This window comes from Sinocyclocheilus rhinocerous, unplaced genomic scaffold (genome assembly GCF_001515625.1).
Source record: "Sinocyclocheilus rhinocerous isolate Xijiao unplaced genomic scaffold, SAMN03320098_v1.1 scaffold5486, whole genome shotgun sequence".
In the NCBI taxonomy this organism is placed as follows: domain Eukaryota; kingdom Metazoa; phylum Chordata; class Actinopteri; order Cypriniformes; family Cyprinidae; genus Sinocyclocheilus; species Sinocyclocheilus rhinocerous.
This window is the reverse complement of record NW_015631759.1, coordinates 19,857-32,342: the sequence shown is the minus strand read 5'-3', so window position 1 is coordinate 32,342 and position 12,486 is coordinate 19,857. Positions and strand designations below refer to the sequence as shown.

The 12,486-nt window shown below is 34.9% G+C and overlaps 1 protein-coding gene across 7 annotated transcripts in view; it reads left to right on the top strand.

Moving 5' to 3' along the window:
• Window positions 1–12,486, top strand: part of LOC107741985 (TBC1 domain family member 4-like) — a 39,188-nt gene that overhangs the window by 23,992 nt on the left and 2,710 nt on the right. For 3 of the 7 annotated variants that reach the window (XM_016554818.1, XM_016554815.1, XM_016554814.1), the window contains exons 11-20: window positions 1,306–1,458; window positions 3,922–4,073; window positions 5,397–5,564; window positions 6,800–6,802; window positions 7,771–7,932; window positions 8,601–8,759; window positions 8,874–9,118; window positions 10,088–10,247; window positions 10,426–10,595; window positions 11,631–11,807. In XM_016554818.1, coding sequence (XP_016410304.1) covers window positions 1,306–1,458; window positions 3,922–4,073; window positions 5,397–5,564; window positions 6,800–6,802; window positions 7,771–7,932; window positions 8,601–8,759; window positions 8,874–9,118; window positions 10,088–10,247; window positions 10,426–10,595; window positions 11,631–11,807 — 1,549 coding nt within the window. The remainder of the gene's footprint in view (window positions 1–1,305; window positions 1,459–3,921; window positions 4,074–5,396; window positions 5,565–6,799; window positions 6,803–7,770; window positions 7,933–8,600; window positions 8,760–8,873; window positions 9,119–10,087; window positions 10,248–10,425; window positions 10,596–11,630; window positions 11,808–12,486) is intronic. The other 4 variants (XM_016554821.1, XM_016554820.1, XM_016554817.1 and 1 more) reach the window with 3 other exon arrangements.

Genomic DNA, 12,486 nt, shown 5'->3' with positions numbered 1-12,486 from the left:
TGTAAATTGCATAAATAATTGTGAACAAAACAGCATCATGTATTTATGCATTGCTTAATCCAAAGAGCCGAAGTGCCCATCACGCAGACTGCATTTAAAAACATATGAGAAGCAGTGAAAAGGAATAAACTTCCACAAATTCGTGATGTGTTTTCTAAAAGTTTAAACTGTTTTAACTTTGCATGGCTTTCTATACATCTCTTGTGTGAGACGCGAGTGCAGCTGTCATATTTGTCCATCTAAAAATGCGCTTTTGGTTTCGGTTTTAACCCATTCAAGATCTTCTCCGCATTGAGCTTCTATATTTCTCTAATATTTTGAATGAATAACGCAGCAGCGGTGCGTCTCGTGGGCTAGACTAACAAAACATTAAAATGCAACAACTTCACTTACATCATTATCACCGCATCTCGTGCTCCACTGATGACGCTCCCTGACGCACACCTAACATTCAAATGTTTATTTTAAATTCGACTAATATTCATTCTTTATTCACAATCTCCTCATCACAAACAGGCACAGCACTCATTACAGCATGTGTTCGTGTTTGTGTGTGCTGTCTGCGTCACTCATAGTATGTGCCTATATTATGCGCTATATCGAACATTTTTTCTATCGATATCGAAGAAGGTGTACCGTCGATAAATATCGATACCGTTTTATCGCCCAGGCCTAATGTAAATGCCAATAACTGATACATGGCTGATATTTAAAAAATATATAAATGTTAAATAATTAACATAATTAAAAATATAAAAAAATACAAATGTAAATTCAAATCAAATTGAATATTAATTTTGAGGTTTTGCTAAAGATTGTAGTTTATTAAAATGTATATAAGAGTTGAATTTATTGATTAAATTAATTAGTGTTTATTATAGATTTTAAGCCACCAGTATATGGCAGCAAAAGTAATCCAAATGTAAAAATAGGAGGAAATGAACATGCATAATTAAATATCCAATATTAGCCAATGTATATCCAATATTAAAAATTTATTTAAAAAATGTAAAATAAAAATCATTATATAACCAATGTTGTACAGATTTATTGTGCATCTCTAATATATTTTATAGTTCTGATATCTCTGATATATGATATATTTTTGTCAGAATTTTTACTTTTCCAGCATTTAAAAAAGTAAAAAAGTTTGGCTCTTTCCTAGCCAAAATCTATGCTCTTGAAGGAGTCTTTCTTCTGCTCAGAAGCTCTCATGTGTTCTAGATTGTGGTTTCATGGCAGTGTTTAGACCTCTGTAAAGTAATGTGTATTTGTTGTGGGCCTTTTATGTTTCGGCTCCCTCAGCACCGTTGGTTACACGAGAGCGCGCAGTGTCTCTGAGAGCGAGTCCTACTTCAGTCTCTCATCCTCCTTCCACACCCCCACTTTCCTGAAAACCTTTTACCAGGGCTCCCTCGGCTCACTGGCCTCCCTGTCGGACAGCGGGAGTCTTAAGAGGTGAGAGGGGGCTTCGGTTACAGACCGTTCAGTGTCCGTTTCCCCCGGGGGTGCCTGAGGTTCAAGCTGATGGCGGCCGCCTTCTCTGCGCCTGTCTGTTTCTTAACCCAAAGGCTTCAGTCACTTTCTCATCAGTCAAGAAGAACCACTTCTGTAACTTACTCTCTCTTCCTGTCAAAATTGTTGGACTTTGTCATTGTCCACTGGACACGAGGGATGCATTGTTTGCATGTTGGTGTCTTTACTAACTAATGATAAACAAAAGCATTTATCATCTATATTGCATCAAACTGCAGAACTTTCTACTAAGCTATACATATATATATATTGAGAATAATTTATGCTGTTATGTTGCATAATAATTCAGAATTCATTTTTAAATAATGTTGCCAGGTTGGTTTGAAAAATTTAAATGATCTTTAGTTCATCTGTGGTGTTTTGATTTCTGTTTGTACCCGACTCATTTTTTTCTTTTCTTTTTTGTAAATAGTTTAGAAATGGTTCAGAATAGAGGCATTCAAATATTCATTTATGCAAAGCGGGCTTGAAATAATAGTCTTGCATGTCAGTCTGGTTTTAGAGTGGTTTTGAATAGAGATAGACCAGCCTGTCCAGGCTTGGAGAACATCTTAAACCAGCTAAAACCTGCAAACCAGTTTTATAATGGTGTTTTCAACATGATTGAGCTTTAAGAGATCTTTAATTAAAACTAAACTGCAACTCGTTCAGAAATCTTTGAATGCCTGACATCAAAAAACTGACATTAACACATACCCACATTTACAGTACAGATATTTGTAGGTATTTCAACAACAGTTTGATGTTGTTATTAGTTCACCCAAAAAAATGAATCATGGGATAAACCATTTACTCACCCTCATGTTGTTCCAATCCTGTATGACTTACTTTCATCTGTGGAACATGCAAGAAGATATACAACGGAAGTCAGAAAACTGTTAGGTTACCAACATTTTTGAAAATATCTTTTGTGCTCTGTAGAAGAAACGACAGGAGGGTGAGTAAATGATGAGAGCATTGTTTGGATGAACTATCCCTTTAAATATATTTTGTGTTCTAAAACCAGTTAATGGGGTCATATAACACATTTCATTTTTTCTGAGGGTTAACCAATTTTTTGTGCTAAAAACTGTCAGTTTTGTTTTACATATCCATTTGCACGCTCTCTGACCCTTAACAAAGCTCCTCCAGTGAACTGAATTTATAGCAGTGGTTGTCAAGGGCGAGTGTATTAGGATAGAGAACATACAGTGAAACCATGTGTGGAATATAGACCATCTCCCAAGGGTCTCTTTACAGGACAATACTGTTTGACCAGGCTTTTGTGCGAGTGGCTTGGTCTATGAGCGCTCCTTCATCTGAACAACAGCCAACTTGGACTCACTGACAAATGATGTTCCTCGATGTGTATTCGCCCTTTATTTGTTTGACATAGCGGGCTCTAATGATCCAGTGAGTGCTCTGGAAGGAGGAGATAACATTTAAAATGTCACATCCTTGGCCCTGCTCTGTTTTCTACAAATTGGAGAGAAGGTCTTTCTCTCTGTGTGTTGAATGTCACCAGCTTTCTCTTCTAATTGAATGTGCAGCACACCTGCCGGTGTGGCCGTCTGGGTTAGTCCATTTCTTTAGCCAGCGTTTAATGCATAACATTCAATCCCATTTCACACGTTTATTAACTCCATCTGAAGTGTCCTTGTGTATTGTTGTGGTAACTAAGTGAAGAGACAGGTACAGGGAAAATAAGCAGAGACTAGCAGGATAAAACATATTTGAATAGACTTTAAGCACATTTTGTTTCTGACTTATAGATATTCAACTTTTTGGACTCTTTGTAAAATGTTTTATATAATGGAAAAGAGGTTGTATACACACAGATAAGCACACAAAAATATTACACAGCACACCTGTTTTCAACATTGGCAATAAAAAGGAAGTGTTTCTTGAGCACCAAATCAGCATATTAGAGTAATTTCAGAAGGAACATGTGACACTGAAAACTGGAGTAAAGGCTGCTGATGGCTTTGTCATCACAGGAATAAGTTACATTGCAAAATATATATTTTTATGTATTTATTTGTACATAAGTTGACTGAATGTTTTGTATTGATTGGTAGTGAAAAGATCTAAAGAATGATTTGTGTAAAGTTCCTGTGTGCATTCTTCAGCAATTCCTCATTCTGTCCACTTCCTAATAGTTTTCTCTTTCTTTAAAACAGGTAATCTGTGTTTTATGTACTTTATGCATGAATCTAATTAACATCTTTTATGACTGTCTAAATGCACTACTTGTTATTGCTTATGAGCTTTTGCTTCTATGTTACACAAATCTGTGTTGTTTATTAGCGTATAACTGGTTTGACCACCTGTTTTGAGAGTACACGGCCTAAAAATGTTGCTTTTCTACTCGTTTGAATTAGCATATCTTGTTTTGTTTCTCTGCAGTGGTAATGGAGAGGGCAGGAAGAGGTCTCTGTCAGGCTGTAGCACCGATTCTTTGACCTTGGTGCCTCCACGCAGAGTTTCTTGGCGCCAGAAGATTTTCCTAAGGGTGGCGTCACCCATGAACAAACCCTCTGCTTCTATGCAACACGTGGGTGGGTGTACATGCTTTAGCGCACACACAGACAGGTGCAACATTACACCCTGCTCTCCTAGCAGTCTATTTATAGTCAACGTTGCAGGAGAAATCATTGTTCTGCAAGCTTTAGAACTTCCAAGATAATTCTCCCTTTTACTGAGATTCAAGAAAAAAAAGAGTAACCATGGTATATATTAGGGCTGTCAAAACGATTCATCGCAATAAATCGCATCCAAAATAGAAGTTTGTTTACATAATATATGTGTGTTTATTGTTTATGTTTTTATGTATATATTTATGTTTTATATGTATATATAAATACACACACACATACATGTATATATTTAAGAAATATTTATATGTGTGTGTATATATATACATGTGTATATATATATATTCATATTTATATATGATTTATTATATAAATATAAATATACTTCTTAAATATATACATGTATGTGTATGTGTGTGTATATACATATAAATATACAATATATTATATATACTTCATAAATATATGCATGTATATGTGTGTATATACATATAAATATACACACACATATATTTTGTAAACAAACTTTTATTTTGGATGCGAATAATCGATTTGACAGCCCTATTATATATATATAAATATATATATATATAATATAAATAAGTATATGCTATAAGTTAGTCTGCTAAATAATTTATACCATTTTTATAGTTACTTAATAGTATATACAGCGTATTCTATTTTCCATTATATTTTATAATAATAATAATTATCAACAATAATAAATACTTATTATATAAAATAATATATATATATTTTTAATTTATGTAACATTGAATTACCTCATTCTATACTGTATATATTGTATCATGATATATGAATAGTAGTTTATTATGACACTCAGTACAATGGTATTGCCAACGATATCATAGTACCGTCATATATATATATATATATATATAATATAAATAAGTATATGCACGTTATAAGTTAGAATATTAATTTATACCATTTTTATAGTTACTTAATAGTATATACAGCGTATTCTATTTTCCATTATATTTTATAATAATAATAATTATCAACAATAATAAATACTTATTATATAAAATAATATATATATATTTTTAATTTATGTAACATTGAATTACCTCATTCTATACTGTATATATTGTATCATGATATATGAATAGTAGTTTATTATGACACTCAGTACAATGGTATTGCCAACGATATCATAGTACCGTCACAGTATTTTTTTGTCAGGGAAATCACTCTGTTTTTTTTTATTCCATGCCATTTGAGCAAAAGTCTTAGACTTTTTGGTCAGCATCTGCTGTTTTTCAGACCACATGGATGGCCGGGAGCTGCTGCCACTTTCTCCTCGGGCTCCTCAGGTCAGCCTCCTGTCCCCAGAGCAGGGCAGTCCAGCTGACTACAGGGCCCTGTGGAAGAAAGCCATCCACCAACAGATTTTGCTCATCCGCATGGAGAAAGAGAACCAGCGCCTGGAGGGTTAGTGTTTCTACCCCTCTCTTATAATTGAACATTCTAAATGTTCTACATTCTAAACCCCTATGAGTTTCCATTAAACATGAAAGGAAATGTATTGTTGATCTAGATTTTATATTATATAAATAAATAAACATGAATGGTGATATATAAATAATAACTATAATGTATATAAAAAAATAAATATCAATTGAATGGTGCAGTCATCAGGGGATGACTATTTTCACATTTTTCTGAAGGCATCCAGTAGGTTTGAAATCTACAGAGAAACAGATCAAAATATAACTCGTTACTCAATGATAATCTTACCATGTTGGTTTTGGTTACAAAACGCATGAAATCCAATGACATTTGGTGTCTTGGACATCAAACCTGCCAAAATGCGCCTTGACATGGCAATTTTGAGTATGTAAATAATAGTAAATCAACACTGGAGATTCTTTTAAAACATCTCTTATTGTGTTATACAAAAGGAAGTCAGTAATGTTTGTAATGACATAAGGGTGGGTAAATAATGACCAAAATTTCATTTTTTCATTTTTTTGTTAGGTGAACTAACCCTTTAAATTGTTACTGTAGCTCAAACATGGCACTAGCAATGCCAAGTTTAATGGGGTTGATTCCCAGGGAATGGATAAACTGTTAAAATAATCTTAATATATAAACAGTTTATAAAAAGATAACAAAATGAATCTTGAGAGCAATCTAATTCACTATATAAAAGTTTCAGTTGCATAAAAACCTACAGCAGTAGTTCAGCATTTATGGGACATTATGGAGTCACAGAAAAGGGAGTGTTTCCTCCCATCACTCTGTTTAGACTGTTGTTTTTCCCCTGGCCTTATTTTTAGAGGGGCAAGTGCCACTGCCTCTATTTTACATTCTGGGGCAAAGTTAATTATAGATGGGAATGTCTGGATGACGTTCACATTCTTTAAGAGTGCACTTGCAGTTCTGTGACCTCTAGGCTACATATTCAGCCTTAGTCTTTAAGAAATATTTTTTATTTTAATTAGTGTTTGAGTTTCTTTAACTCATTATGAAAGGTTAATATTGTCTATTAGTTCAACTTTGTTTTGGAATAGCAAAGCTTTGTGAAATATTTCCCTCTGTTGGCCAAACTGCATCACACATAACAGTCAAGTCACTTCCTCTACATTTTTTTCTTTTTGGTGTTTTCTGTCTTTTTTTTGTGTGTGCTGTTGGATGGGCCGAACTGAATAAACATGTTTGAGTAGAAGGTAAGAATATATACGGCCAAGACATTTGACGTCTCGCCTGAGCAGGCTGCACTTGAAGCAGTTGTTGGCATGATATCATTGTTTGGCTGCAATGTAGTATACAAACCAGCATGAGGCAGATAGCTACATGTTCTCAAGTGCAGATAGGATATAATTTCCTCCTGCCAAGTGCAATAGTTGTGGAGTTAAAGAGCGTCTTCTTGTTCATCTGCAAAGATGTTCATGTATGCTTTTACCTTGATAGTACAAATATGTTGTGATGCTTTGTTAAGGTTACTTTAAAAGGCCATGCCATTCTGAGCCTTGTCTAAAGTTGCTATGGAAACTTGTGGTGCATATAACCCAAAATATGAGCAGCATGCTACAGTTTATTCGCAGTGATGCATGTTTGCCTGTGAAGCTTCCATTGTACATGCATTGCTATAACCCACTTTTTATTTGTTTTTACAAACTGAAACCGTAATTTAATCAAATTAGTATATGCATGACAGTGATGAATGGTTTGTGGTTCTGATTTTGCTTGTGGACCCAGATTTTACACCGAACATTAAGTGGTAAACTGACACAATACGAAAACTGCAAATAAAGAATATGTTCTTTGAATAATGTGATGAATGTCTCATTTTATATGAATTATACATATGTTAAGAACATATTTTTATTAAGTTCTTAAAACAATCTGATGAATGGCATTTTATTATGAATCATATTGATATAAAATAGGAATTAAAAATTTGAATGCAATAGTTTTCCTCTTCTGTCCACATTTTTGGGTCACACCTCAACACTTGAGAACCACTAACAAAGAATCTATGGTAAGAGCAGGTGATGGACATGATGCATTTTCATTTTGACACCTAGAATGGTTTTAGATCCAAAGAAATAGGACATAATAACAATGCATTAAATGTCAGTTGTTCTATTAGTCTGAATAAATAAATTTTAAACCTCACTTTTTTTCCCTGCAGCCAGCCGTGATGAATTGCACATTCGTAAAATGAAGCTGGACTACCAGGAAGTGTGTCAGTGCTCAAAAGAGGTGCAGGCCCTTTGGGACAGGACGTTGAGTAGTCCCTGCCACACTAAAGTACAGTGGGACAAAGAAGAGATCCACAGTGCTGTATGCCAAGGTATGAACTGTTTAATCTGTTTACTTCCATCAATAAAACCATCATAGAGATACAATTTTTGTTTCTTACTATAATGTACACTAACATTCAAAAATTTGGGGTCAGTTAAGATTATGTTTTTGTTTTTTCAAAGAAGTCTCTTATGCTCACCAAATCAAACAATAATAATGGGAAATATTACTACAGTAGTTTACTATCAATATGTTTTAATAATTTATTCCTGTGACGGTAGCTGAATTTAACAGCCATTACTTCAGCCTTCAGTGTCACACAGTCTTTCAGAAATTATTTTTTCTATGCTGATTTGGTGCTCAAAATACATTTCCTATTATTAGTGTTGAAAATAGTTGCACTTTTTTCCCCAGGATAGTTGATGAATATACAGTTCAAAAGATTATTTATAATAGATTTTTTTTGGTTACATTTGAAATTGTAATTTAATTTGTACAGTAATAATGTAAAAATCGTTCAAAAAAATCGTAATTTCTAAAATTTCTTAAAAATCTCTTTGATCAAGTGAATGTGTCATTGCTAATAAACGTATTCACTTTTGACTAGTAGTGCATACATAGTTGTAGATGCTTACATTTACATGTGAAATTGTTTTGCTATTTTTAACAACCCATAGAGTTCCTCACTCTGTTTGTTTGTATGTGCGTTCTCTGTAGGTGTCCCCAAAAGTCGGCGAGGTGAAGTGTGGCTCCTGCTCTCTCAGCAGTATCGTTTGCGTCACCGTCTGCCACAGCGGCAGCAGCCTCCTGAAACCCCTTATCAGGATCTTCTCAAACAGCTCACAGCACAGCAACACGCCATCCTGGTCGACCTCGGTCTGTATCTAACCAAAGTACTTATTGTTTGTGCAGCTAATTCACATGCACATCAGAATACTGTTATATTTTTGACCCAGCACATTACTGAAGTGATGTTCCCATTCTTTCCAGGCCGGACATTCCCAACACACCAGTATTTCAGCACTCAGCTGGGAGCTGGACAGCTATCTCTGTACAATCTCCTGAAGGCCTACTCCCTGCTGGACATGGAGGTGGGCTACTGCCAGGGGATTAGTTTTGTGGCCGGTTTGCTGCTTCTGCACATGAGCGAGGAACAGGCTTTCGACACTCTCAAGTTCCTTATGTACGACCTGAGCATTCGCCGACAGTACCGTCCCGACATGATCTCTCTGCAGGTGCGCTGTGTGTGTAAGAGTATCAGTTTTCACTAGTTCATGTTTTTTCTTTCAGAACTGGTATGTTTGCTTATCTGATTATGCCTGTTGTTAAATGTAGCAGGACTGGTTTTGTGACAATTAACGGAATGAGCGAGTATGTTAGTTTGTTGAACTGAATGTTATGTGAATTACCTTTCTGTTGTATTAAAAACTATATTACTAAAGAGATTGAATAAATGAAAAGAATAGTACTTTTAACACGTTTGTTTAATATTATGTACATTTTAGTAAACATAGGGGCTTAAAAAGCTTTGATTGACATGTTTGGCCAGTTAAATACTACTCAATTTTTCTCACACGTCTTTTGTCGGACACTTTCATTTTTAATATAAATGAGCAATAAGCGAAACATAAATGTTTACATATTTAGTGGTGTTTTAGTCATCATAGTGTTTATAAAAGCTTGGATCGCTTGAAAAACTACTCACTTTCTTGGTAGCGCCTCTTTTATTGGACACTTTAATAAGTAGGCTAAATTAATATAAATATGGTGATGAATAGGGTATTGTTAAAGGTAGGGTATTGTTGCTAACTGAAATGTTTTTGCTTAATGCTACATCCACACCACTAGGTGTCAGTCTAACATTCAAAGTGACTGCTTTATTGGCTGGCGAAACATAAATCAAAATGTAAGAAATGTACTTTCTGTGACTGTAAATTTAACATCCTAATTTTGTTACAGGGACCAGAACAGGGAGTATTTTTAATACACTAGACTTAAACACACATTTGCTCAAGCGGTATGCAAACAGCCGTCTCCACCTCTTGTACACTGTTTCCTCCTCAGCTGTTAGTGGTTATTCATCATCAGATGTGCCAATGTTTAATCCCGTGGGAGAGAGCCCGTCTCAGCCAGTCGCATTTGAGCCTGTTTAAAGTTCACTCCTCTAAGTGTGAGGACTTTTTCTTCTTTCTCTCTCTCTGTAGATCCAGATGTACCAGCTGTCGCGACTGTTGCACGACTATCACCGTAACCTGTACACTCACCTGGAGGAGCACGAGATCTGTCCCAGCCTGTACGCCGCACCCTGGTTTCTCACTCTCTTCGCCTCTCAGTTCCCACTCGGTTTTGTTGCCCGTATATTTGGTAAAGTTCACTTTCTACCTAACTAACTTACTCAGACCTAGATGAATGTATGTGATGGGGTTCGGGTGAACCTTAGGATAGTGGTGAAATGATCTTGTGTGTATTTGACACATAAGTCAAGTATTGTAGCCAATGCATAGCCTTTGACTCTTGTGCATGTGTGTGTGCTGTGTGGCAGACCTCCTGTTTGTCCAAGGCACGGAGGTGATTTTTAAGGTGGCCCTGTGTTTGCTGAGCAGCCACGGGGGAGAGATACTGGAGTGTGACGGCTTTGAAAGTATTGTGGACTACCTTAAATCCACCATCCCCACCCTCACTCATAGCCAAATGGAAGAGACGATCACTAAGGTACATTTAAAATGGAAAACTTTCCTGCTACATGTCTGGGGGTTTTGTGTTAAATTATTTATTTCATCCCCAAAAAAAGAGACACTTTAAACACTCATGTTACTCTGGCAGTTGGCACATAACTGTGGACATTTTTTGAATATCAAGATTTTCATATGAAATGTGATGTATTTAATATGGTCTACAGTGTGACAAAATATATATTTTTAAATATTCATACAATGAATGTAAGTATATAAATAATATCAGCCATAGTGTTATTTTAGCATAATTTATATAATATTACAGTATTTAATATTTTAGCCTTTATATTTATATTTTCAGTTTTTTTTTAGCAATTTTAGTTTGTTAGTTAGTTTCAGTAATTTTAATAAAGTAATATTTTAGTAATGTATGTTTTAATATTTTTTCTTAGTTCATTTTTAGTTCTTCAGCTTAAACTTATTTACATTTACATATAAACATTTAAAATTTTCTGTTACCTTTTTTTAAGTTTCAGTTAAGTTGTATCTAGTATTTATATTGTATTTCCTTCAGCTTTATTTCAGTTACTTTAAAGTTTAAACAATTTTCAAGTTTTATTTTTACAGTGATCAGCCATGATTTTTAACATCTCTTCCTTAAATGTAAAATATTTTTTCTTTTTGAGATGCAAACTGGATACTATTCTGTAAAGTAAGCATATGGCAAAAAGAGATCATGTTACAACTGTTTGAAACCTTTTTTTTTTATGCATACTGAATATGGTTTCACATGCATTTTTGATTGTAGGCACCACAGTGTTGTATATGTAGTATGCACTACACTAGAATGCACTCTATTTAACCACTAGGTGGTGCAACTTGCTTTTCAAAAATCAACAGACTGTTTTCTTGAAAAGAAAATTAATTGACGAATTTTTATTTGACAGTTTTTGTTTATATTTGGATATACTTCATGTAAAGGTATGTGTGTGAGTCTCAGATAGCATTTAACTTTAATGAACCTGTGCCATATTCTCTGAAAATAACTATCAGTATGAAATGTGGTTTGCAGGCAATCGAGATGGACATCTCCAAGCAGCTGCATGCGTATGAAGTGGAGTACCACGTCCTGCAGGATGAGCTGTCTGACGCTCCTCCACCATCAGAGGACTCCGATAGACTAGATAAACTGGAGAAAGCTAATGCCCAGCTCAAGAAACAGAACATGGACTTACTAGAGAAACTGCAGGTAGATGTATAACAATATCACAGCATAACACAAGTAGTGGTTTGAAAAGCAGGCAAGTGTTTTGTTCCTTTATTGCCAGTGTTTGGCAGCACAGAGCAAAAGACAAACAGCTTGAAACCTAAGATCTTTACAGATGCAACTCTGTTTACTACCAAAGAATATTAAAATGGAATTTTGGTGTAAAAATAATGGACATTCAACTGATTTATCATTGATTTATCATCCACAAGTTTTAATGAATGTGGGAGAATGAATTATCCTTGAAACTCCATTAGTGTAAACATGTAACGTCACAACTTGCTCATCTCCAAGTTGTTCCTAAAAACAACCTGTTGCTTAAAATAAGCAAAACTAACAATTACTAATAGTATTAGTTGAGCCATTGGATCTGACTCACTTTACCCAACTTTACCACACAAGTTCCCATTTTTGGAAATGCCTTATTTATTTATATATTTGTTATTTTTGCCAGAATTTTTCATTGTTCTATTCCCAGGGATTTTTCAGCACACATAAAAAAAAAATGCATCTGCTAAAGTGTAATTTATCATGCTTTTTGTTTACCACTAGCGCATGCTGATGACGTTTTAGTAACGAGTCAATAGATGTCATCATCGTACAGTCTACACACACGTCGTAGCCAAGTTTATTAGATCCATGTCGCACAGTGTGACATGCA